The 27048-nt window shown below is 47.0% G+C and overlaps 1 protein-coding gene across 2 annotated transcripts in view; it reads right to left on the reverse strand.

Moving 5' to 3' along the window:
• Positions 1 to 27048, reverse strand: part of LOC129015211 (bMERB domain-containing protein 1-like) — a 109260-nt gene that overhangs the window by 44128 nt on the left and 38084 nt on the right. For both annotated transcript variants that reach the window (XM_063654991.1, XM_054452828.2), the window contains one exon: positions 21019 to 21142. In XM_063654991.1, the coding sequence (XP_063511061.1) occupies positions 21019 to 21122 (104 nt within the window). In that variant the 5' untranslated portion in view covers positions 21123 to 21142. The remainder of the gene's footprint in view (positions 1 to 21018; positions 21143 to 27048) is intronic.

Genomic DNA, 27048 nt, shown 5'->3' on the forward strand with positions numbered 1-27048 from the left:
CTAGGGTTCTTCTATTTCACCCAGGGAAGAGGTGAGGGGATGTGTGTGCCGTGGGAGGTGAGGGGGGCATCAGCCTACCTGCTTCTAAAACTCTCAATGACCAGGCTATGCCTTGGAACAATTAGACAAGGCTCTGGCTGTAAGACCAGACCCTTGCATTTTCTTTAAAGTTCTCCACGTGATTGCAATAGGCAGTCAAGGCTGAGAAGCAGAAGCATGGGGGGATGTTGACCTGGTGCAAGATGGACACATTGCCTCCAACTTCTGGCTGCTTCTTTAAAGGCTATTGATGGATATCAGTCAGCGCTCAACCGGGGAAGCAGGGTCACTATGTGCTCTGGGGCAAGGGATGCGTTATAGGTATTAGACCTTCTACAATCATCCAGGGAGCTGGGGAGATGGCAGTCTGGGAGGGGTGGAGAGGATGAGAGAAGTCACCGACAGCTGATGTGAGAGTCAGATACGTCCAGCTCTCAAGATGGGGTAGCAGAGGGGAAACAGGTAGAGGGGTCCCTAGTGGGCTGCTGCCTCATCTGCCAAGCGTCCAGAGGCAGTGGGGCTGCTGTTGGTCAGCAGGGCCAGCGGTCAGGAAGACAAGCTGCAAAGGACACAGTGGAGGGTGAGGACAAGCTGGAACCTCTGTGGCCCCTCTGTCAGGTCACCTTGTCTCATCATGACAGCCTTCAAAAGTAAACACTGATGTCACCTTCCTTCCACTTCCCAAATCTCCCACACCATCCTCTTCTGCCTACTTTTAACCCACAACCCTACAGGGAAAAGGATATGGTTTGGCTCTGTGTCCCCACCAAAATCTCATCACAAATTGTAATCCCCACGTGTCGAGGGAGGGAAGTGATTGGATCATGGCAGCAGTTTACCCCATGCTGTTCTCGTGATAAAGAGTGAGTTCTCATGAGATCTGAGGGCTTTATAAATGTCTGGCATTTCCCCTACTGGCTCTCAATCCCTTTTGCTGCCTTGTGAAGAAGGTGCCTGCTTCCCCTTCTGCCATGATTGTAAGTTTCCTGAGGCCTCCCCAGCCATGCGAAACTGTGAGTCAATTAAACCTCTCTATTTTATAAATTATCCAGTCTTTGGTATTTTTTTTTATACCAGTGTGAAAACAGACTAATACAAAAAAGGATACGGGAAATACAGTTCTCAGTATAGCTAAGCTTTCTTTTGCTTTTCTTTCTTTCCCTTTTTTTTTTTTTTTTTGAGATGGAGTCTTGCTCTGTCGCCAGGCTGGAGTACTGTGGCGCGATCTCAGCTCACTGCAACCTCCACCTCCTGGGTTCAAGTGATTCTCCTGCCTCAGCCTCCTAAGTAGCTGGGTCTACAGGGACACACCACCATGCCCACCTAATTTTTTTTTGTATTTCTAGTAGAGACGGGGTTTCACCATGTTGGCCAGGATAGTCTCCATCTCTTGACCTCGTGATCCACCCGCCTCGGCCTCTCAAAGTGCTGAGATTACAGGCGTGAGCCACCGCACCTGGCCCTCTTTCTTCTTTTTGAGACAGAGTCTCACTCTGTTGCCCAGACTGGAGTGCAGTGGCACAAGCATAGCTCACTCCAGCCTTAGACTCCTGGGCTCAAGCAATCCTCCCACCTCAGCCTCTAGAATAGCTGAAGCTACAGGCATGCGCCACTATGCCCAGCTAATTATTTAATTTTTTTGTAGAGATGGGGTCTTGCTGTGTTGCCCAAGCTGGTCTTGAACTTCTAGGCTCAAGTGATCCTCCCACCTCAGCCTCTCAAAGTGCAGGGATTACAGGTGTGAGCCACTGCATTCAGCCTAAATTTTTAATAGAATATTGCAGCACAGACTAGAAGGAACAGAAATCCATTCAAGCTCACTTGAGAAAAATATAGTTTAGTAAAGGTGTAAGAAAATGAAGGGAAATGCTAGCACCTTGACAGATGGTACCCATATCTATCTTGGGGAGATAATGGTTTTTGCTTGGAATTATGGCTTGACAAACACCTGGGGTGGTACTTGCAAGAGCCCAGCATAAATTGGTGCCGTGGCTTCTTAGAAGAGGGCAAAGCTGCTGTGGATAAGACGGGAGAAGTAATTGTCTTCCTTGGAATGGAAGGAGCTGAGATAAAGGAGAAGAGGAAAAGAGGTGATGAAACTGGACCCCATGTGTGGAAAAGGCCAAGAAAAAGGAAACTACCCCACTGCCTTATGGCACAGGGTGGTGAAAAAGATCTTGTTAACCAGGAACGTCAAACATGGATTTCTAGTTCTCCTAGTTATGGCCATATGGATACCACGGTGCCCTTTACTGGAACATTGACTGTTTTTTAAAGACAGAGTCTCGCTCTCTTGCCCAGGCTGGAGTGTAGTGGCACAATCTCAGCTCACTGCAACGTCTTCCTCCCAGGTTCAAGTAATTCTCCAGCCTCAGCCTCCCGAATAGCTGGGATTTACAGGCATGTGCCACCACACCCAGCTAATTTTTCTATTTCTTAGTTGAGACAGTGTTTCGCCTTGGCCTCCCAAAGTGCTAGGATTACAGATGTGAGCCACCACGCCTGGCCTTTTTTTTTTTTCTTTTTCTTTTTGCAATTGAAAAAAAATCAAGGTCTTTGCAGGGCTGTGGCTGGGGCTAGTCCTCTGGGGCTGGAGGGACAGTTGCATGGTGAGCCAGGAGACGATTGTCACTGGTTATGGTTTTTAAGCTGTCTGCTGTGAAGAGATCAATGACACCCTTTTTGTGATCCTCATTGTATCACTCCTCAAATGACCTGTGGGAGTAGGATAGGGCATTGTTTTATTCTGTTGTTATGGAAACCAGTGAAGCATCTGAGTTTCATATTCAGTTGGATGGAGGTACAGGACTCAAGGAACCAAGCCTAGGAGCAGAGAAGACTTGAGGATGGAAGCCCCCTGGAAATGTACAGACATTGTACAGCTGGATTTTGGATTTCCCTAGGCAGTGGCAACACGGGGTGGGAGGTATTTCTCCAAGGGTCTGCAGAGGGGATGCTCAGAGTCGAACAAGGTGAAACATCTTATGGACTGCCCAGTTCATCTGGACTGCAATGGGAATGTCATGGCTGAGTTCCTTCTCTGCTTTCAAAAGAAACTGTCTCTCGTTTGTTATTCTTGAGGCAGACGCTCTGTCCTCTTTCACTTCAAAGACTGGCTTTCTCTGCTTATGCATAGACTTCGGTTTGCCACTCCCCCATCATCCACCTGGGCTAATCTCTCTGCATCCCGGGAGAAAGACTCTGATTGGCCCAGACTGAGCCAATTTGGACCAATCAGAGAGGAGTGAGGAGAGGCTCAGGACCCCCACACCTGAGGCTGCTACTTGGTCCCAGCTACTCAGAAGGCTGAGGCAGGAGGATTGTTTGAACCTGGGAGGCAGAGGTTGCTGTGAACCAAGATTGAACCACTGCACTCCAGCCTGGGCAACACAATGAGACTCCATCTCAGAAAAAAAAAAAGGAACAAAATTCTTCTTCCACGTGACATCCTTCAGATATTTTGAGACAAATCTTAGGTGCCCCTTAAGCCTTCTCTCCTCGTTTCAACAACGTTGATATGGAATAGATCGTCATTCCACCCTCCAATCTCCCCCTTCTCTTGTGCCTCCCCTTCCAAACAAAGAAACTAGTGTCTACACTTATGTCTGTATCTATTCATTTCCAAACTCAATTTCTTCCTGGTGGTAAAGGAAAGTAACATTTAATGATCACTTATGTGGTAGCAGGCACTGGACTGAGCACTTAATACGCTTGATCTCTTTTACTCCTCATGACTACCCTGTGAGATATTGGATGCATGGCCTTTTAACAGATGAGGCCACTGAGGCTCAGAGGTCAGATATTTGTGCAAGATTGCATAGCCTATAAATGGCAGAGGTAGAATGTAAATCTAGGTGTAATTTAATCCAGAGCAAGTAAACACACTTACCAGGCATGAGGTCTCTCTATTTATTAGAAAGCAACCCCATCCAAGACCAGGATATCTAGTAATGAGAAAACAGGGATCTGACCGGGCGCGGTGGCTCATGCCTGTAATCTCAGCACTTTGGGAGGCCAAGGCGGGTGGATCACGAGGTCAGGAGATCGAGACTATCTTGGCTAACACAGGGAAACCCCGTCTCTACTGAAAATACAAAAAATTAGCCGGGCGTGGTGGCGGGTGCCTATAGTCCCAGCTACTTGGGAGGCTGAGGCAGGAGAATGGCGTTAACCCAGGAGGTGGAGCTTGCAGTGAGCCGAGATGTGGCCACTGCACTCCAGCCTGGGTGACAGAGCGAGACTCTGTTTCAAAAAAACAAAAACAAAAACAAAAAACAGGGACCCTACCACATTTGGCAGATCCCAACCAGGAATGTCTTGGATTGATCTAATATAACTTGAGATCCCTGAGGAGTTTAGGGGACTGAGGACAGACAACAGTAGACTAGAATTCCAGGAGAAAACAAGATCTAAGTAACTGATGGCTCAATGAATAGCAGCCAATTACATAACATGAAAGATGTAAATCAGGATATTGTCTTAAGGGGATGCCCGGGGATCTGGTTGCGTAGACCCAAAACACCAAGGCAGCTCTGCTAAGTCACTTGCAGTTTTATTCCCTCCCATTTCTCTTTGGGCATCCTGTCCTAGAACTGTCAAGAAATGGTTTATTTGAAGGACAATGTGGGAAGGAGGCTCAGCCAAGCACTATCCAATTCAATTCACACCATCAGGTGATAGGGACAAGCCCTTCTCACAATCTCTGCTGCCACTCACATCAGCAGCTTTCCGGAAATAAGCAAAGGGAATGGAAAGACCCTTAATCGCCAGGCCACGGTACATGCAATTTACTGGTATCTAATGCCCTGTCTTTCTAAGAAGCTTCTTTTTTGGGAGATTTCAAAAAAATAATGAGAACCCTGCACAGGATGAAGCTATGAGGGTGCCCCATGTAGTGTGTTGTCTTCCCCTTTTCCCAGCCTCACCAGGGCTGTCTCTGTCGTTGTTGCTGCCATGCTGCGGCTCCTGCTCTGGGCTTGGCCCTTACATGAATTGCTGTGGTCACTTAATGTGGTAGACTGAAGAATGGTCCCTGAAGATATCCATGTCCTAATGAACCTATGAATCTGTTACCTTACATGGCAAAAGGGATTTTGGGCCAGGCATGGTGGCTCATGCTTCTAATCCTAGGACTTTAGGAGGCCTAGGCGGGAGGATCACTTGAACCTAGGAGTTCAAGACCAGCCTGGGCAAGATGATGAGATCCCAACTGTGTTAGTCCATTCTCATGATGCTGTGAAGAAATGCCCGAGACTGAGTAATTTGTAAAGAAGGGGTTTAAGGCCGGGTGTGGTGGCTCATGCCTGTAATCCCAACACTTTGGGAGGCTGAGACAGGAGGATCACGAGATCAGGAGTTTGAGACCAGCCTGGCCAACAGAGTGAAACCCAGTCTCTACTAAAAATACAAAAAAAATTAGCTGGGCGTGGCAGCGGGTGCCTGTAATCCCAGCTACTTGGGAGGCTGAGGCAGGAGAATTGCTTGAACCCGGGAGGTGGTGGTTGTAGTGAGCCAAGATTGAGCCACTGCAATCCAGCCCAGTGACAGTGTGAGACTCTGTCTCAAAAAAAAAAAAAGAAGAAAAGACATTTAATTGACTCACAGTTCCACATAGCTTGGAAGGCCTCAGGAAACTTACAATCATGGCAGAAGGTTCCTATTCACAAGGCGGCAGGAGAGAGAATGAATGCCAGCAGGGGAAATGCCAGATTCTTATAAAATCATTAGATCTCATGAGAATTCACTATCATGATAACAGCATGGCACAACCACCCACACGATTGAATTACCTCCCACCGGGTCCCTCTCATGACATATGGGGATTATGGGATTACAATTCAGGATAAGATTTGGGTGGGGACACAGCAGAACCATGTCACCATCTCTACAAAATTCAAAAATTAGCTATGTGTGGTGGCAAGTGCCTGTGGTCCCAGCTTCTTGGGAGGCTGAGGCAGTAAGATTGTTTGAGCCCAGGAATTAAAGGCAGCAATGAGCTATGACCGTGTCACTGCACTCCAGCCTGGACAACAGAGCAACACCTCATCTCTGAAAAATATATATTTTTAAAAAGGAAATTTGCAGATGTGATTAAATTAAGGGATCCTGAGGTGGGGAGATCATCCTGGGTTATCCAGGTGGGCCCCCAATGTCACCACAAATGTCTCTACCCATTTATGCCTGAGGTTGCAATTTTTTGAATTTGAAAAATCAGACCTGGTGATAACCTTGAGAAGTAGGATATAAATAACTCTCACATGCTTAGTGTTCCAACAATGGAATGCTAGGCATACATTTAAGAGAAAAACAGGGATTTGACACAGAAGAGCAAAGGTGACAGGATGACCTCAATCGAGAGGGATTGGACTATGCCATGCTGCTGGCTTCGGAGATGGAGGAGGGAAACACAAGCCAAGAAATGCAAAGAATACGGTTCTAGAAGCTGGAATGAATGAGGAAGAGGCTTCTCCTCTAGAGCCTCCAGAAAGAGCACGGCTCTGCCAACACCTTGATTTCAGCTCAGTGAAATCAATTTCAGACTTCCAGCCTCCAGAACTGTAAGATAAAAGAAATGTGTGTTGTTTTAAGACCACATTTGCAGCTATTTGTTACAGTAGCCACAGGAAAATAATGCACTTAGCTGCATTATCACTCTGTTCCTTCCTATGAATGGACCCACTCTTCACCCTAACCATCAGAGAGCCAGGCAGTTCTCACCATCCAGACCTGCCACATGGAGGGGAACCCTTGAGATTATCTGACTCTGGGAGAAGTAGGAAGATGAGCCCTCATTAATTCATTCAATCAATCTTCACTCAGAGTGCCTACTCTGAGTTTGGCTGTGTGCTGGGTACCATCAACATTTTTGGGAGTGAAAATAGCTCAGCCTCTGTCCTCATGGAGGTCAGCATCTAGGAGGAGAGTCAGATATTGAACGTACACTCACACCAATGAACACAGATTTACAAAAGGCTTCTAAGGAAAGGATAGCAGGGATGGTAACGGGACAAGGACTGGGGAAGTGCTGGGAAGGTGTCCCTCCAGAAATGCCCTAGATCTCAGTCCTGGAGGGGACAGAGTTTATCAGGTGCCTTAGTCCATTTGGGCTGCCATTCTCCCTTTCTTAGCCTAGGTGGCTTATAAACAACAAACACGGCCGGGCGCGGTGGCTCATGCCTGTAATCCCAGCACTTTGGGAGGCCAAGGCGGGCAGATCACGAGGTCAGGAGATCAAGACCATCCTGGCTAACATGGTGAAACCCTGTCTCTACCAAAAAATACAAAAAAGTTAGCCAGGTGTGGTGGTGGGCGCCTGTAGTCCCAGCTACTTGGGAGGCTGAGGCAGGAGAATGGCGTGAACCTGGGAGGTGGAGCTTGCAGTTAGCCAAGATCACACCACTGCACTCCAGCCTGGGCAACAGAGCTAGACTCCGTCACACAAATGAACAACAACAAAAAAAACCCACTTATTTTTCATGGTAATAGAGGCTGGGAAGTCCAAGATCAATGTGTCAGCAGATTCAGTGTCTGGTGAGGACCTCTTCCTCATATATAGTGAGTTCTTACTGTGTCCTCACACAGTGAAAGGGAGAAACAAGCTACTCTGGGCCTCTTTTACAAGGGCATGAATCCCATTCATGAGGATCTGCCCTCACGACCTAATCACCTCCTGAAAGCCCCACCTCTTAATACTATTACACTGGGAATTAGATGTCGACATATGTATTTAGGGGTGATACAAACATTCAGATCATAGCACCAGGGAAGGAGAGGTGGGTGGGAGGAGAGGGATCCAGGCAGAGGGAACACCACAAACAAAAAGGCCCCCATGGCAGGAGGGGACCTGGTGTGTGTGTCGGGGGGTGGGGGGTGGAGACTAAAAGGAGGCCCAAGTGAGTGGTGTGTGTGTGTAAGGGAGAGAGCTGGGGGTGAGGAATGGATAAAGAAAAGAAGTTGGAGAAGAGGTGTGAGCAGACCCAGCAGGATCTCATAGGCTTTATCATGCTAACAAATTCTGGAAGGTGTTTGCTATGGTGTAAATGTTCATGACTCTTCAAAATTCATGTTGAAACTTAATTTCCAATGCAATAGTATTAAGGGGTGAGGGCCTTTAGGAGGTGGGATCAGTGCCCTTACAAAAGTGCTCGAGAGAGCAAGTTCAGTCCTTTTTGCCCTTCTGTCCATTCTGCTTGTGAGAAGACAGTGCCCTTCCTCTCTGGAGATCACAGAAGCAAGGCGCCATCTTGGAAGCAGAAAATGAGCCCTTCTAAGTATGGAATCTGCTGGCATCTTGATCTTGGACTTCCCAGCCAGCCTCCAGAACTGTGAGAATTAAATTTCTATTTATAAATTACCCAGTCTAAGGAATTTTGTTACAGCAACAGGAACGGACTAAGACAGTGTTTAAATCTGAGAGTTATAATCAGATTCATATGGTGAGAAAATCCCTCTGGCTGCAGGACAGAGACAGGCATGTGAACCTGGGTGGTGGCCATGGAGATGGAGAAAGGTGGACAGCTGAGCATTATTTTAGGAGATAAAACAAACACCGGTTGATGATGAACTGAATATATGAGGTGGAGGTTTGGGAGGGGTCAAGGATAATGTCTAATTTTGGAATTTGAGATTTCCATGGATAGATGGTGGTGCTTGGCCATTTGCTGAGCTAGGGCTGGTGGGTACTGGGGCTAGATGGGGGGATCATGAGTTTGACTTGGACAGATTGATTTACAGGTATCTTTGAGACATTTAAGTGGAGATATCAGATACTGTACCTTCCCCTGCCTGTCTTTCTCAGCATTTTCGCCTTAGAAATGGGTGTCCAAAAAGACAAATACCGTGTGATTCCACTTCTTTTTTTTATTTTTATTTTTTATTTTTTGAGATGGATTCTCACTCTGTAGCCCGAGCTGGAGAGCAGTGGCATGATCTCAGCTCACTGCAACCTCTGCCTCCAGGTATCAAGTGATTCTCATCCCTCAGCCTCCTGAGTTGCTGGGATTACAGGTGCGCGCCACCACGCCTGGCTAATTTTTGGTATTTTAGTAGAGACAGAGTTTCACCATGTTGCCCAGGGTGGTCTCGAACTCCTGAGCTCAGGTGATCCGCCCACCTTGGCCTCCCAAAGTGCTGGGATTACAGGCGTGAGCCACGGCGCCTGGCCTGATTCCAGTTTTATGAAGTATGTAGAGTCATCAAAATCAGAGACAGAAAGCAGAATGCTGGTTACCAGGAGCCAGGGGAAAGGGAAAATGGGGAGTGAGTGTTGAATGGTACAGAGTTTCAGTTTGGGAAGACGAAAAAATTCTGGGGAGGGATGGTGATGGTTACACACAGTATGAATGTTCTTAATGACACAGAACTGTACTCTTAGAAATGGTTTCAGATAGTAAATATCATATATATTTTGCCACAATTTAAAAAATAGAAGTGTGTGTGTGAACTACATATGTGTGCATAAAATGTTTTTTATAGTAAAATTTATATTATAATAAAATATACTATAATAATAAACATAATAAAATATAATTTATTATATTTTATTTTTATTATTTACTGTTATTTCATACTTTATAGAATTATTATTATATTATTTTTATGGAATAATAAAGCAGTTATTTTCCCAACATCCTACTTAAGTAATACTTTGTGTGTGACTTTTAGACGGCCCCGTGTGCCCCATTCCCTCATACTTTTCTCATTCCCTCAGAGGTAGGCACTATTACAAACTTGTGGTAATGCTTTTTATTTTTATCGTTTACCACCCACATATGAAGGTCTGAACAATTATGTTTTTTAGTTTTTTTTTTTTTTTTGAGATGCAGTCTCACTCTGTTGCCCAGGCTGGAGTGCAGTGGTGGGATCTCAGCTCACTGCAACCTCTGCCTCCCGGGTTCAAGTGATTCTCCTGCCTCAGCCTCCCAAGTAGCTGGGACTACAGGCATACACCACCATACCCAGCTAATTTTTGTATTTTTAGTAGAGACGGGGTTTCGCCATGTTAGCCAGGATGGTCTCGATCTCCTGACCTTGTGATCCACCCGCCTTGGCCTCCCAAAGTGCTGGGATTACAGGCATGAGCCACCACGCCTGGCCTATATTTTTTACTTTTATACACTTTATATAAACCTGTTGTTCAACATCTTGTTTTTGAGATGCTTTCATGTTCATACCTGTTGCTCATTTTTTTTTCTCTGCTGTATAGTATTCTGTGGTAGAGCTAGACCACAAATGAGGCAGTTATGAACATTTTGGAACATGCCTCCTGATGCTCATGTGTAGTTTCTCTAGGGCAGTGCTGGTGAATAAAATGTTCTACAACAATAGAAATGTTCTATACAAATGTATGCTTTCCAATAGGGTAGCCACTAGCCATTATTTACTAATGAGTACTTGAAATATGGCTCAGACTACTGAGAGACTGAATTTTAAATGCTATTTAATTTTAATTAATTTAAACTGAGATACCACATGAAGCTAGTGGCTAACCAGGGGTAGACCCAGGAGCAAAACTGCAGGTTATAATCACCTGTTCATCTTTACTAGGTAACACTGAACTGTTTTCCAAAGAGGTAGAGCCAATTTCCCTATATTTTCATTTTATCCAACTCGTTAGATCTTTGCTAACCAGATAAACTATCCAAATGAAAATTTCTGAGAATAAAAAGGGCTGTATTAGTCAGGGTTCTCCAGAGAAACAGAACCAATAGTACTGAAGAGATTTATTTTATTTTATTTGTTTTTTCTTTATTCTTTTCTTTTTCTTTCTTTCTTTCTTTTTTTTTTTTTTTTCTGAGATGGGGTCTCACTCTGTTGTCCAGGCTGGAGTGCAGTGGCAAAATCCTGGCTCACTGCAACCTCTAACTCCCAAGTTCAAGTGATTCTCCTGCCTCGACCTTCCAACTAGCTGGGACTGAAGGCACACGCCACCACACCCAGCTAATTTTTGTATTTTTAGTAGAGGCAGGGTTTCACCACATTGGCCAGGCTGGTCTCAAAACTCCTGACCTCAAATGATCTTCCCACCTTGGCCTCCTAAAGTGCTGGAATTACAGGTGTGAACCACTGCACCTGGCCTGGAAAAAGATTTATGATAAGGAATTGGCTCATGGGATTTTGGAGGCCAAGAAGTCCCAAGATCTATAGGTGGCAGCTGGAGACCCAGGAGAGCTGACAGTGTAAGTTCCAGTCCAAAGGGTGGCAGCCTGAAGACCCAAGAAGAGCCGATGTTTCAGTTTGCGTTCAAAGGCTGGAAAAGACCAATGTCCCAGCCCAAGCAGTCAGGCAGCAGGACTTCCCTCCTACTCACCCTTTCTGTTGTAGTCAGGCCTTCAACAGATTGGATGGGGCCCACCCACCTCTCCATTAGGGAGGGCAGTCCGCTTTACTCAGTCTACCAATTCAAATGTTAATTTCATCCACCAATGCTCTCGCAGACACACACCTCAAAGAATCTTTGGCCAAACATCTGGGAACCCTGTGGCCCAGTCAAGTTGATGCATAAAATTGACAATCACCAGGGTCTTACATGGTAATCTCCCTCCCAACCCAGTGGAGTCTAGGTGGTTCAGAGGTGGTCCTCTGAGCAGAATGTAATACAGTTCTAGGAAGATGAACTTCTGGAAAGTATTTTCTTTCTGGAAACTTGTTCTGACCATGAAAGACAACTTGCAGCAGCAAGAGCTTGTCAAGTGCAGAACATTTATTTGATTTATTTATTTTCTTTGAGACAGAGTCTCATTCTGTCACCCAGGCTGGAGTGCAGTGGCACAATCTTGGCTCATGGAAACCTCCACCTCCCAGGTTAAAGCAACTCTTGTGCCTCAAGCCTCTCGAGTAGCTGCGATTTCAGGTGCACCCCACCATGCCTAGCTAATTTTTTTTTTGTATTTTTAGTAGAGATGGGGTTTTGCCATGTTGGCCAGGCTGGTCTGGAACTCCTGATTTCAGGTGATCCACCTGCCTCGGCCTCCCAAAGTGCTGTGATTACAGGCATGAGCCACTGCGCCCAGACTAACATTTATTTCTCCATTCAATCAACACAGATTCCCACCTTCCTCCCCACCTCCCAGTACATTTAGAAATTCAGGAGGAAGGTCCTTCCATTCAGAAGTCCAGCTTAGAACATTCTCCCTTCTCTCTCCTCCCTTTAGTCTCTCCATTTCTTCTTCCTTCCTTTCCCTCCCCTACACCTGAACTTCTTGTATATTTTGTCCAAGACAAATTGCTTTTTAGATCTTCTGCAATTAAGGGCATCTATTCCCACCCAATATGTACAGTGGCCCCAGCAACAGTGACCTGTTCCTGGAAGAAGCTATTTAAAACCCTGTGTGCAACTAGAGTGATGGAGAGCTCCTGAATGTGGCTGAAATGTGTCAAGTTACATAAACACACATGCTTCATTTTGCCCTCGGCTTGAAGCTCTTCCTAACAGACTTCAGAATTATCAGCTCATTAAAGGGGAAAAAATGTAGGTTTATAAAAAAAAGTTAAATAATCATCATAATAAAATCAAGGCCCCAGGGTAGAGTTGCACTTAATGGTTGAGAGCCACTCTCAGAGAGTCAGCATCTCCCCAGAGAGTCTCAAGGAAACCACAGTGAATCCCATCTTCTCTTGGGGAGAGGAATATTTTCTGGGAATTCTCTGGAGAAAACTATAAGCAGCCCTGATGCCCTACTCTCCCACGAAGCACAACGTGAACAATGAAAGGAAGGAAGGGAATTTTGAATTGCTTACTACCTAGGAAGGGCCACCCAATTTCACACCTGTGTCTGTTTTCATCCCTTGCTATGATGCTGCAGGGAGATATCACTGTCCCCCTTGTACTGATGGGGAAGCTGAGGCTGAAACAGGACAAAATATTTGCTCCAGGCCACACAGTTGGTAAGAAGTAGAATTCAAAGCTAGTTGAGAGACCCCACAGCTTGATGACTGAGACCATGGACTCTGTGATATGGAAGGGAAGTGGTGAGAAGGGAAGGGCGTGGTAGCTTTAAATGCTACAGAAGGAGGGAAGGGAAGTGCTGGGTAGAGGAGAGCATGGTCCCTGGTGAGGGCTCCACCCCCACACCTGTGCCCACGGTCCTAGGTGAGGACAGGCATTTTTGTTTTCCTGCCCAAATGTTGCATTTCCCAAGACCACCCTGGCCTGCCACGCCCCCATCCTGTACCTATAAAAACCCCAAGACCCTAGCAGGCGACACACAAGCTGCCGGACGTCAAGAGCTGCAGATCGGCGAAGAAAACACAAGCAGCTGGATGTCAAGAAGACATCAAGAAGAGCACACTGGCAGAAGAGCACATGACAGACGCTGGCAGGCCATCTACTGGCAGAATGAGGTGGGGTTTGGCCTGGGCAGTTGGAGGAGAGCCCGGGCTGCTCAGCGGCCTGACTCCAGGGGGAAACCTTCCCACTCCATCCCCTTCTGGCTTCCCCCATCTGCTGAGAGCTACCTCCACTCAATAAAACCTCGCACTCATTCTCCAAGTCCAGGTGTGATCCGATTCTTCTGGTGCACCAAGGCAAGAACCTGGGATACAGAAAGCCCTCTGTCCTTGGGACAAGATAGAGGGTCTAATTGAGCTAATTAACACAAGCCGCATATAGATAGCAAAACTAAAAGAGCACCCTGTAACACACACCCACAGAGGCTTCAGGAGTTGTAAACATCCACCCCTAGACACTGCCATGGGATCGGATCCCCACAACTGGCCCATCTCTTTGCTCCCCTAGAGGTTTGAGCAGCAGGGTGCTGAAGAAGCGAGCCACTCCCACATCACACACCCTGCAAGGGGGACAAGGGAACTTTTCCTGTTTCATCTGGACCCAGAATACTATTTCATGGAAACTGTACAACCCTGGGCAAGAGACTTGACCTCTCAGTGCTCAGTTTCCTCATCTATAAAATAAGGGCTATGTGATATTTTCTGCCTGGATAGTGGTAGTGAGGATTATATGAATCAAAACAATAAAACACTAGAAAACTAGCCAGCATAGAAAATGTTTTAAAAGAACTGCTATCTACAATGCATACACTTTCCGTGTGTGTGTGTGTGTGTGTATGTGTGTGTGTGTGTGTGGTTTTCAACACAATACATGCACTTTCTATTATCCCATTTTGAATCTCTGCCAGGTTCCCAGGGCCTGACCTCTTTACCACACTTGGTACCTCTTAATAAAACGAAGTTACTGGATTTCAAGCCCAGGCTCTGGAAATATTGGAACTCAAAGGCTGTGCTCTTGAAATATGTCCTTCACATGCCTACCTTCCCTGACTGCTGCAGTTCTGTCTCTGGCTGATTAAAACCTGCTTTTGCCTAGAGCAAGCTGAGCGGCAGGGCACACTATCCCTTTTTATGAAAATCCAGCAAACAGGTGTAAAAAGAAGATAACCACACCCCTGCCCCATTTGGAGGCCAAAGATACTTAATCATCTGAAACCCAGATAAACAGCAGGAGCAGGATGGTAGACTAGACGTGGAAAAGCTGAAGCAAGCCGGAGGGGCTGCGAGAACAATTATTAAAAACTAATGATGTGATTTAGCGCTGGAAGGAAGGCGAGAAAATGAGTCTGAGGTTGTTGACAGCCTCTGAGAGTTCTTGCCTGCAGTAAGATGCGGGCAGGATGGGTAGGGAGATGGGGTAGCAGTGGGAGGGACTAGGAGGTGGGTGGAACATAGGGTCAAGAATGGGGAAAACACAGGCGTTTCAAGCATTATCTGCCAGATGTTTGCTGCCTGTTTTCTGGAGGCGGTTTTGTGTTACTTCCCTGTTCCAGTAAAGTTGATAAAATTGCCAAGCCTCAAGAGAGAGATCTCTAAATGCCATTTTGCACATTGGAAACCAGGGGTCAAGCAAAGGGAAATCAGCAAGGGAAGACACACTGGAAATTCAGAGTGAGGAGCACACTCAGAGTTCACACCTGCCTGCTGGGAGCTCACTCATAGCTGGTCTGTGAACTTGACCTCCTGGGCCTGATTCAGGGCAAGTGGGTGTCCTGGGTTGGGGTGGTTCCTGATGCATCTTTCTGTTAGTAAGCATTTGATGTGGGTTATGTGAGCATGTGTGGGAAGGGCTTAGCACAAGCCTAGGTCCACAATAAGGGCTCTGTAAATGCCAACTGTTGTGGTCCTTAAGAGTTCTTACGGGAACCGGGTTCTTTTTCTACAGCACATTCCCAGCAGATTGACTTCACAAACCTTGACTGTCTACATTGGAGCTCATCATTTTGGTCTCTGAAATAAACAGTTTATGTGCAGAGAAATGGTGATACTGAAACACCAGGGGTTTTGGTCTAGGTCCTGCTGCTCGCCTCACAGAAAGCCCATCACTGAGAAGATAAGTATTGCCAAGGAAGATTTTAATCGCATGCTGCACCCAAGAAGATGGGAGCTCAGTCTCAAATCCATCTCCCTGACCAACTAAAACTAGGAGTTTATACAGGGAAGAAATGTAACAATGTATAAGAAAACAGGAACTCGGGAGGAGCAAGGAAGCAATCATGATGAATGAGAGGTCTGGCATCTCATCGTCTGGATGTGGTAATCTGGTGAGTGTCAGTTCTTTGATATTTTTTGAGAGGCCTGGGGGTCCTTTCCTGAGGAAGGAACTCAGATAAGACAAATGAGGGCTTCCAGCTTTAAGATCAGAAAGGTCAACTTCTGTGTTTATCCAAAAGAATATCTATGGGCCGGGCGCAGTGGCTCACGCCTGTAATCCCAGCACTTTGGGAGGCCAAGGCGGGTGGATCACAAGGTCAGGAGATCAAGACCATCCCGGCTAACACAGTGAAACCCCGTCTCTACTAAAAAATACAAAAAAAAGTTAGCCGGGCGTGGTGGCGGGCACCTGTAGTCCTAGCTACTCGGGAGGCTGAGGCAGGAGAATGGCGTGAACCCAGGAGGTGGAGCTTGTAGTGAGCCCAGATCGCGCCCCACTGCACTCCAGCCTGGGCGGCAGATCGAGACTCTGTCTCAAAAAAAAGAACATCTATGATCAGACTATTGGGTCCGTTTCAATGGTACAGAAAAGTCCAAAGCCTGACTTAGTAAAATCTGCCCAAGTTCCACCACACACAATTCAAGATGGCGGAACAAGACAAGACCCAGTGTGGGACTGGGGCATCCAATCGGGGGTTTGTCCTTGCGTTGCAGAAGAGTAAGGCAGAGAGAAAAGGGGTCCTGGCATTGAGAATAAAGGTAACAGAACAGCTTAAGGTTAAGGGCTCTGCCCCCACGAGACAGACACCTTGGTTCAAATCCTGGTACTACTTTATCCTAGCTGGTGACCTTGAACAAGTCACTTTGCCTCTCCCACCTCAATTTCCTCATTCATAAAATAAAAGAGATAGAACTCACTCTACTGGGGTTCTTGTGAGGACTCAAGAAGCTAAAATTAAGGGGTGAATGCATGCAAGGGACGTAGCACTCAGTGTGGCATATCAGTGCCCATGGGAAACAGCAACTCTGTGTGCTCCATCATGTGTCCAAGGTCACAGCCCAAGGACGTGAGAGAGCCAGGATGATGACCTCTGATCCCGCATCTCCCGAGTTCTCACCAGTTCCCTGGGAGCAGGGAAATCTCCCTCTTCTTCTTCCTCACTGTCATGGCAGGAAAAGAGGGAGAACAGGCAGGGGCTGTGGATCTTGGGGGAAAGGACAAGGTAAATCAGCTGAGAAAAAGGAAGCCCATGAAATAATCTAAATGTCAGGGTGCCAGGGCTTTGGGGGTGGGGCAGGCAGCCCACCCCTCACTCATGCTGAAAAGAGTCAATGCAGGCTGGGTGCAGTGGCTCACACCTGTAATCCTAAGGAGGCCAAGGAGGCTGGATCACTTGAGGCCAGGAGTTCAAGACCAGCCTGGCCAACATGGTGAAACCTTGTCTCTACTAAAAATACAAAAATTAGCTGGGCATGGTGGCAGGCACCTGTAGTCCCAGCTACTTGGAAGGCCGAGGCACAAGAATTGCTTGAACCCAGGAGACGGAGGTTGCAGTGAGCCGAGATCACACCACTGCACTCCAGCCTGGGCAACAGAGCGAGACTCTGTCTCAAGAAATAAAAATAAAAGCATCAATGCTGCAAGAAGCCATGGAAGTGAGACACATTCTCAACCACGAAATAGGGGCTGACTCGCACGGTCTCCGCAGCAGCTGATGGGAATTAAGGTGATTACTTCGCAGCAGGTGTGACAAAACACATCTCACCGCGGCTATCACACTACGGTCACTGGGAGTCTTTCAGCCCAGGGCTGTCACATTCCTGTCACTTAAAGCTTCCTCGCCTGAGCCTGAAAATGATCAGTAGGGTCTGAAACTTTTTTCTCTCTCTCCTACTCTGTGCCAAGAGTGTCTCACGTGTATGTGTGTGTGTAAGAGGATTGTTGGGGTAAGGATGGAGTGAGAAAGAATAACTTATTGCACATTTGACAAATATTCATGACACTAAGTGCCAGGCACTGTTCCAAATGCTGGGAAGACATTGTGAGGAAATTGGATAAGGTCTCTGCCCTCATAGAGTTTATAAACTTGATGGAATTATCTTGGTAGTTTATAGTCAAAGCTTCCTTCCTTCCTCCGTTCCCCTCTCCTCCTCTCCCCTCCCTCTCCCCCTCCCTTCCCTCCTTCCTTCCTTCACTGATTCACTTAATAAACATTCTGGAGTCAGACTGCATCCTAGCTTGGCTACTTATTAGCTAATGCAGCATCAGGCTAATTTTGTAACCTCCCATTCCTTCCCATCCAAAATGGAGATAAGAACAGGACACACTCACAGGATAAGCCCCACAGCTTCGGGAAAAACCATTTCTGAGAAACAGCCGAGAAAGTGAATTCAAGCAGGGCCTTGGCTCAAAGCCTGTTGGCCTGGAGGGCTGAGGATGATGGATGAGGACTTTGTGCAGATCTGAGTGTACTGTGTCCTTTGTCCTGGCCGCCTTAGCATCCACCGTGTATCTCTGAGATTGATGAGGCAGGTGCACCACCGGGCAGGCTACACACCATACAAGGCTGAGCTTGGTTGGGGCGCGTCATCATCATCCAATACTGTCTGTAGGACTCCATTCCAGCAAGACATCTGGGGGCCTGGAAGGTGGTCTCTCCCCTGGAAAATGTCACAGAATCCCTGATCTATGTCCTAATAACACTCAGGTCCTTCTGTATCCTTTAGATAATTTGATTTATCCAAGGGTCTACTGTTGACATTTGTTCCTAAGTGGTCAGATTCATGGGCTAGATGAGGACATTCAGTGAGATCACAAGTCAGGAGCTTACTGCAGAGCTGCCTCTTAAGAAATGCTAGCTATTCTTGTCCTTAAGCCTGGGATAAGTGACAGGCATGTGTACATCCATACACACACACACATACACATACACACATCCACACACACATCCACACACACACACATCACACCCACACACATATCCACACATGCACACACATATCCACATGCACATATACACACACACGCACACATCCACACCCACATCCACACATGCACACACATATCCTCACACACACATCCACACACCCATACATCCACACACACACATCCACAATACACATACACACACACATCCAGACACCCACACACAAACACCCCCACACACATATACACATACACATCCACACACATCCACACAAATATCCATACACACGTCCACACACCCACATCCACACACACACGCGCACACAGTAAATGTCAGTAAATGCACAGTGGTAACCATTGTTCCTGCAGCAGCACCATTAGGTAAATGAAAATAAATATATATTTTTAAAATTTTTAATTTGTATTTGTATTTTTAAATTTTTTGTATTTTTGTAGTTTTTTTTTTTAAACAAAGGGATCTTTAGTACTTAAAAGCAAGACTCATGTTCTCTGTCTTCCTTTTATTTTATTATTATTATTTTGAGATAGTTTCTCACTCTGTTGCCCAGGCTGGAGTGAAGTGGTACAATCTCAGCTCGCTGTAGCCTCCACCTCCCAGGTTCAAATGATTCTTGTGCCTCAGCCTCCCAAGTAGCTGGGATTATAGGTGCATGCCACCACACGTGGCTAAATTTCTTGTATTTTTACTAGAGATGGGTTTTTGCCCTGTTGGCCAGGCTGGTCTCAAACTCCTGGCCTCAAGTGATCTACCCGCCTCGGCCTCTCAAAGTGCTAGGATTATAGATGTGAGCCACCACACCTGGCCTCTCTGTCTTCCTTTTAAAACACAGGGAGGAAAGGATTGTTTCTGAATGCTCATGTATCATTTTAGCTTATTTCCAGACCAAAGGGAAGATATTTCTTAGCCATAAAGTGGAAATGTTCTAGAACCTTCCCCAGAGATGTCTGTGAGAAGGAATTATGCATGGGAAGCATTTAGCTCAGGGTCGGGCACATGCAAAGGGCTGGATAAATGACAGCTGTGAATACTGCAGTTCATTTATGCGGCGAGAGGGAAGGTCATATAATGTCCTAGTGAGAGTATGGGCTTTCAGGAGTTCGAGGCTGCAGTGAGCTAAGACGGCCTCACTGCATTCCACCCTGGATGACAGAGCAAGACCCTCTCTCTAAATAAGTAACTAAAAATTTATAAAGAATAGGTGTTTTGAAGGCAGAAAGAGCCGAGTCTGAACCCTAACTCCCCATTTACTAGCTGGGAGGCCTTGAGCAGGTTATTTTGTTTCTTCAAGCCTCAGTCTCCTCATCTGCAAAATGGGATGATCACAGACTCAGCCTCTTGGTGTTGTGAAAAATCAGTGAAAGAATAGGGGAGGGGCTTAGTGCCTGTCTAAAAGATTTGATGTTCCTGCTGCTTCCAGTGGAGGGTGGGTGGGTGGGTGAGCTGACAAGCAGCGCAGGGAATTTTCCAGCCAGGTTGCCTCTTAACCTCTGGTTTGGTTTGGTTTTACTTGTAACCTCTCATTGTTCAATTTTTTAAAAAATTTTTTCATTTTAATTTGATGTTTTTATATTTTTTGTATTTTTAATTTTTTTCTTTTGGCGACAGGCTCTCGCTCTGTCTCCCAGGTTGGAATGCAATGGTATGATCATAGTTCACTGCAGTCTTGAACCTGTGGGCTCAACCGATCCCCCCACCTCATCCTCCTGAGAAGCTGGGACAAAGGCACACACAGCCACACACAGCTAATTTTATTTTTTGTAGAGACAGGGTCTGGCTACATTGCCCTGTCTGGTCTTGAACTCCTAGGCTCAAGAGATCATCCCGCCTCAGCCTCCCGAAGTGCTGTGATTACAGGTGTGAGCCACTGCGCCTGGCCTTAATTTGTACTTTTTAGAGACAGGGTCTCTCTCTGTCACCCAAGCTGGAGTGCGGTGATGTGATCATAGCTCACTGCATCCTTGAACTCCAGGACTCAAGCAGTCCTCCCACCTCAGCCTCCTGAGTAGCTGGAACCACAGGTGTGCACCACCACACACTCAGAGCCCAACTTTTTAAATGAGAGTTTGTCTTGAAAGACTACCTGCAACTCTTCAGGAATGCTGTGCTCTGTAGATAATGAACGTTCAACCCACGTGACTCTGATGTTGCTAGAGACCCCATCTTGTTATTTTCCCCCACTTTAGAAATGAGGGAACTTAAATTCAGAGAGTCCAAGTAACCTGCCCAAGCTGACAGGCTTAAAAAAAAACTCAGGCCTATCTGAGAGCAGAGTGTGTGCTCGTAAAAGACAACACCACAGGCCACAACCTCTGCTTTCCCCTCCCTCTTTCTTCCCCGCGGGTGATACAGAAAGAGCAAAGGTTTTGGAGTCAGATTGGCCTGAATTCAATTCCAACTTCAGGGTCTTGCTTAAAACAGGAGATGACAATATCCACTTCCCTGGGTGGTGGCGAGAATCAAATGAGGCTTTTAAAAGCGTGCATAATGCCTTTGTCTCAGTGCCTGGCACACAGTAGGTGATCAACAAATATTTGGTTTTCCTCTCTCCTCCACACACTTCTTTCCTCGGCCACATCCCCAAAACACTCACATGAACCTGAGCTCAGACTCCCGGCGGACCAAGACTTCCCGGAGACGCTGAATTTTTGCTATCTCCAGCTCAATCTCTTCTGGCATCATGGTTGTCTCCGCCATGGAGATGATGTCCAGCTGATCTGTGCAGGAAACAGGAAATACAAGCATCAGGACCCCAAGGCTGCACCATGGGACAGACCCTGACACGGTTCCAGGGCACAGCCTTGCTCCGCGACCATCATACGCCTTGAGGACAGACTTCAGCCTGTGCCGCAAATGTGTATTCGTGAGCACACCATTTGGAAACCAGAAAACATGTTTTCCAAAGGAACTTCATTTGTTTGCTTTTTTTGTTTTTAGAGGGAGTCTGGCTCTGTCGCCCAGGCTGGAGTGCGGTGAAGCGATCTCCGCTCACTGCAAGCTCCGCCTCCCGGGTTCACGCCATTCTCCTGCCTCAGCCTCCTGAGCAGCTGGGACTACAGGCGCCCGACACCATGCCCGGCTAATTTGTTGTATTTTTTTTAGTAGAGATGGGGTTTACCATGTTAGCCGGGATGGTCTCGATCTCCTGACCTTGTGATCTGCCTGCCTTGGCCTCCCAAAGTGCTGGGATTACAGGCATGAGCCACCGCGCCCGGCCTTGTTTTTGTTTTTTGAGACACAATCATGCTCTCTTGCCCAGGCTGCAGTGCAGCGGTGTGATCTCAATCTCAGTTCACTGCAACCTCTGCCTCCGAGGTTCAGGCGATTCTGCCACCTCAGCCTTATAAGTAGCTGGGATTACAAGTGCACACCACCAGGCCAGGCTAATTTTTGTATTTTTAGTAGAGATGGGGTTTCACCATGTTGACCAGGCTGAGGTCATGTGATCCGCCCGCCTCGACCTCCCAAAGTGCTGGGATTACAGTCGTGAGGCCACCATGCCTGGCTGGGAACTTTGTTATGATGGCTAGTGGAGGCTCCCAAGTGGGCTCACAAAAGCCTGATTAAGGCCTTGTCAGCCCCTGCTTGGTCCCAGATTCTGAGCCTCTGCTCCCCCTGACCAGGACCACTTTGCCCTGTGGTCTAAGCCTCTAAGACCAGCCGACTCTAGGCAGAAGAAAGTTTTATCATAATTATCTTACAGTAATACTACTACTAAGTAGTGTAAGTATTTTTTTGTTTGTTTTTGAGACTAGGCCTCACTCTGTCATCCAAGCTGGGGTGCAGTGGTGCAATCATAGCTCACTGCTGCCTCGAACCCTGGGCTCAAGGGACCCTTCTGCCTCAGTCTCCCAAGTAGCTGGGACTACAGGCCCACCTGGGTAATTTTTTAATTTTTATTTTTTGTATAGATGGGGGTGTCACTATGTTGCCCAGGCTGGTCTCAAACTCCTGGCCTCAGGCGATCCTTCCAACTTGGCATCCTGAAGTGCTGGGATTACAAGCGTGAGCATACATACATATACATATATATGTGTGTATATATATATATGAATATATATGGTTTTATATATATAATATGTATAATATACACAGACACACTTTCTTTTTTTCTTTTTTGAGACGGAGTCTCACCCTGTCGCCCAGGCTGGAGTGCAGTGGCATGATCTTGGCTCACTGCAACCTTCACCTCCCGGGTTCGAGTGATTCTCCTGCCTCAGCCTCCCAAGTAGCTGGGATATCAAGTGTATGCCACCACACCCAGCTAATTTTTGTATTTTTCGTTGAGATGGGGTTTCACCATGTTGGCCAGGCTGATCTCGAACTCCTGACCTCATGACCCACCCGCCTCAGCCTCCCAAAGTGCTAGGATTATAGGCATGAGCCACCGCGCCTGGCCAGACACACTTTTTGAGAGACTGAAAAAGTACACTAAAATGTTAGCAGTTAAAATGTTAATATATATGCGTGTGAATATATATTTATACTATTATATACATATACATATATCCACTGTGATGTAGGTCTTATTTTTCTAATATAAAGTTAGGACTTCACTATTTCATTATGTGTTCTTTTCACCTAGCAACATGCCATAAGCACTCCTGCCTGTCCTTGGATGGTTTTCCTCGGCGGCAGCATGGAAGGCGGGGCGGTTTTCTATTTGCGGCTGTATCATGAAGCACTTCAGCAATCCACAGACATGTAGGTTGTTTCCAATTTTTTCCCCACTGTAGGAAAAAAATGTAGGAATTATTTTCACCGTAAGAATGTTCCAGTGAAGAACGTTCTCAAAGTGAAATCTTCGCACACATCTACGGGGTTCCTTCGGGCTGTGTTTCTAGGGTGAATGGCTGAGATATAAGGGATGCGCTATTCAAAGCCTTTGATCGGTAGTGGGGGAGACTCGGGGCAGGAGATGCTTTTGGTGTACCCTGAGACACCATCACATCACCTGTATCTGCTAATTCCTTCCACACCCACCCCCAAGATGGAGCCCACCCCACACCTCAGTTCTACAAGGGCATCTGTCTTTTTCCTTGTACTCAAGGAATAATGAAAGTTGGTATACCTTATACCCATGATTTGGAAAGTTGTTCTCTTTTTCATTTTTCTTTCTTTCTTTTTTTTTTTTTTTTTTTGAGACGGAGTATCCCTCTGTTGCCCAGGCTCACTGCAACCTCCGCCTCCCAGATTCAAGCGATTCTCCTGCTTTAGCCTCCTGAGTAGCTTGGATTACAGGCTCGTGCCACCATGCCCAGCTAATTTTTGTATTTTTAGTAGAGTTGGGGTTTCACCATGTTGGCCAGGCTGGTCTTGAACTCCTGACCTCAAGTGATCAGCCTTCCTTGGCCTCCCATAATGCTGGGATTACAGGTGTGAGCCACCGCACCCAGTCTTCTTTTTTCTTTTTGTAGAGATGAGGTCTCGCTATGTGGCCCAGACTGGTCTGGAACTTCTGGCCTCAAGCAATCCTCCTGCCTCAGCCTCCCAAAATGCTGGGATTACTTACAGGTGTGAGTCACTGTGCCCAGTGAAAGTTGTCCTGTTTCTACCTGTCCAACTGCCTCCTATGTCCTGGGGCCCTGGCCCTTGCACACCTGCACAGGGCTTAGGGCGCTGTGATTTGCAGGCTTCCCTGAAGTCAGTCCCTGCCTGCTTGGATCTCTAGATAGAACAGCGCCCTCTTCCAGGAGCCCACCTGATGCATTTGTCCACCTGCGGGACTCTCCTGGCCTTGAGTTGTTCAGCAGACACTGGATTCTCGGTAAATTGGAGTTCCTTTCCATTACCTACCCCCTGATGTGTCCATTCCATGTGCCAAAATTATCTGCCTCCCCTCCACCAATCAAAACACCTTATTTTGCTAAAGAGACAGGAAGAAGGTAATTCTCCAGAGTTGATTCTCACATTGAAATGAATGGCCTCTCTTCCTTCTCTCTGAGACAATTCCCTTTCTTTTTTTTTTTTTTTTTTTTTTCTGATAGCAAGTCTTGCTCTGTTGCTCAGGCTGGAGCGTGGTGATGTAATCTCCGCTCATTGCAACCTCTGCCTCCCAGGCTCCAGCAATTCTCCTGCGTCAGGCTCCCAAGTAGGTGGGTCTACATGCGCATGTCACCACGCCTGGCTAGTTTTTTGTATTTTTAGTAGAGACAGGGTTTTGCCATTTTGGCCAGGCTGGTTTTGAACTCCTGACCTCAGGTAATCTGCCAGCCTTGGCCTCCCAAAGTGCTGGGATTACAGGCACGAGCCACCATGCCCGGCCTGACAACTCCCAGTTTTCAAGAGAAACAATAACAAAGGCAATGGAAAAGGCCAAGCAATTATATGGGGAGAGGAAAAAATTTGACCTGTCGGTCATCAGCCTATTAAAGATTTTCTCCTCTTTGAGTTCAGCATCTCAGAGCAATGTGTGCTTCTTTTATATTTTCTGGGAGCGCCAATATTTCATGAAACAGATAAGTGCAAAACATAAATAGTGCAGAACCTGCTACTGGGTTGGAGAGGGGGTCACCGAACAACTGTATAAGCGGGAAGAAGAGAGCGGAGGTGGGTGAATGGGAAAAACGTGAAATTGGAGAGATTCACAATCACCTCCTCCCTGCCTTCTAAAGATGGCAGGTCCCGAAGATTATCTGGCCACCTGGCCGAGCCTGTGCCAGGGAAGGGTGAAAAGGGAGACACAGTGGAGGGAGAGGAGGGAGTGTCAAAGAGAAGCAGGAAGGAGAGAGGTCAGAGGAGCCGCCTTAGGCTGTGGCTTGGGGAGAGGGAGCGATGTCTGTCTGTAGAGGATTTGTAGGAAATGTCTCATGTGATGTGCTGGCTAAAGATCTCCTGGGGCCATCTGGTTATGCTTCAAGGCCCCTGGAATCCAATTTCGGGTCCTACTACTGTCCCTGACACCACGCTGTGGTGGCTCCTGGGATTGAAGCAGTGAGGACAGGCTTGAGAAAGGAGGGAAGGAGGGAGGAATAGGATCGAAATATTAATATTGGCTGGGCATGGTGGCTCACACCTGTAATCCCAGCACTTTGAGAGGCTGAAGCGGGTGGATCACCTGAGGTCAGGAGTTTGAGACCAGTGTGACCAACATGGTGAAATCCAGTCTCTACTAAAAATACAAAAATTAGCCTGGCATGCTGGCAGGTGCCTGTAATCCCAGCTGCTTGGGAGACTGAGGCACAAGAACCACGTGAACCTGGGAGGCAGAGGCTGCAGTGAGCCGAGATCATACCACTACACTACAGCCTAAGGGACAGAGTGAGACTCTGTCTAAAAAAAAAAAAGATATTAATATTGAGTGCTACTGTGTGCTGTGATGCTACCAAGCTAGAAGACCAGCCTTACCAAATCAGATGGGCTGGGTTTGAGTTCCAGTTCTGCCCCTCCCTGGCTGTGTGGCCTTGGGGAGTTGGTTAACCTCTCAGCAGCTCTGTTTCTCCTCTGTAAGGGAGCCCACCACCCAAAACATACGTGAGGGATGAATTACCCTGGCACGTCACGTTTAATATATGCTTGCAATTGCCCTCGTTGTGACCGCCGCACCTGCTTTGCCCATCACCTCTTTTAATCCTCGCCATAAGCCAGCAGGTTCAGTAGGGTCTCATTTTCACAAAGAAACAAAGGCTCAGCGCTGGCAAGGGAAAGAGCTGAGTCCAGGTCTGGCTTCAAATTCATGCTCTTTGACCCTCACAGCTGCCTCTGGTCCAGGCAGCTGTTCTAAGTCCGACACCTCCCATTCATTCCTATCTCAGAGTCAAGCGTGGTGCCATAACAATTCCTGGCCAATGGGGAGGCTTAAAACAAAAGGAATTTAATCTCTTGGAGTTCGGGAAGCCAGAAGTCCGAAACCAAGGTGTTGGCAGGGTCACGCGCTCTCCAAAGGCTCTAGGGATGGATCCTTTCTTGGCCCTTGCAGCCCCGGGTGGCTCCTTGGTTTGTAGTATTAGGTTGGTGCAAAAATAATTGCGATTTTTGCCACTGAAAGAAATAGCATCACTTCAACCTCTGCCTCTGTTTTCACAGGGTCTTCCTCCGGGTGGTTCTGTGTGTCCCTTTCTGTCTCATTAGATTTAGGGCCCACCCTAATCCAATGTGAGCTCATCTGGATCCTGATCTGAATTACCCCTGCAAAGACCTTATTTCCAAATAAGGGCACATTCTGATGTTCTAAGATGCACATGAACTTCAGGAGGCCACAAACCCACAAGAATGGCCACAGCCTTGCAAGCTTCCTGACAATAATGTCGCTCTCTCCAGGGGTTTTAGACCCTGCACATGGAGCACAGCCTTGGCTGGAAGCAGCAGGAGTCCCAGGAGGTGGCCGGGGGTGAGGGAAGTGCATGGGGGAATTGGGGTCTGGCAAAAACCAGCTGGGCGGGGGCAGTGTCAGAAATCCTCATTTGACACTAGTCATCAGCTGCAAGACCTCGAATAAGTCCTTTTATGTCTTTGCGTCAGTTTCCTCCTCTGCACAAGAGTTCAATAGTTACCTGTGCTGGAGGCTTTCTGTGTATTATCTCTTTTAATCTCTATTTTACAGAGATGACTCTGAGGCTTAGAGAAGGAAAGTGACTTGTTCAACATCACACAGCCCAATCATTGCAGAGATAGTATTCAAACC

This window comes from Pongo pygmaeus, chromosome 18, assembly GCF_028885625.2.
Source record: "Pongo pygmaeus isolate AG05252 chromosome 18, NHGRI_mPonPyg2-v2.0_pri, whole genome shotgun sequence".
In the NCBI taxonomy this organism is placed as follows: domain Eukaryota; kingdom Metazoa; phylum Chordata; class Mammalia; order Primates; family Hominidae; genus Pongo; species Pongo pygmaeus.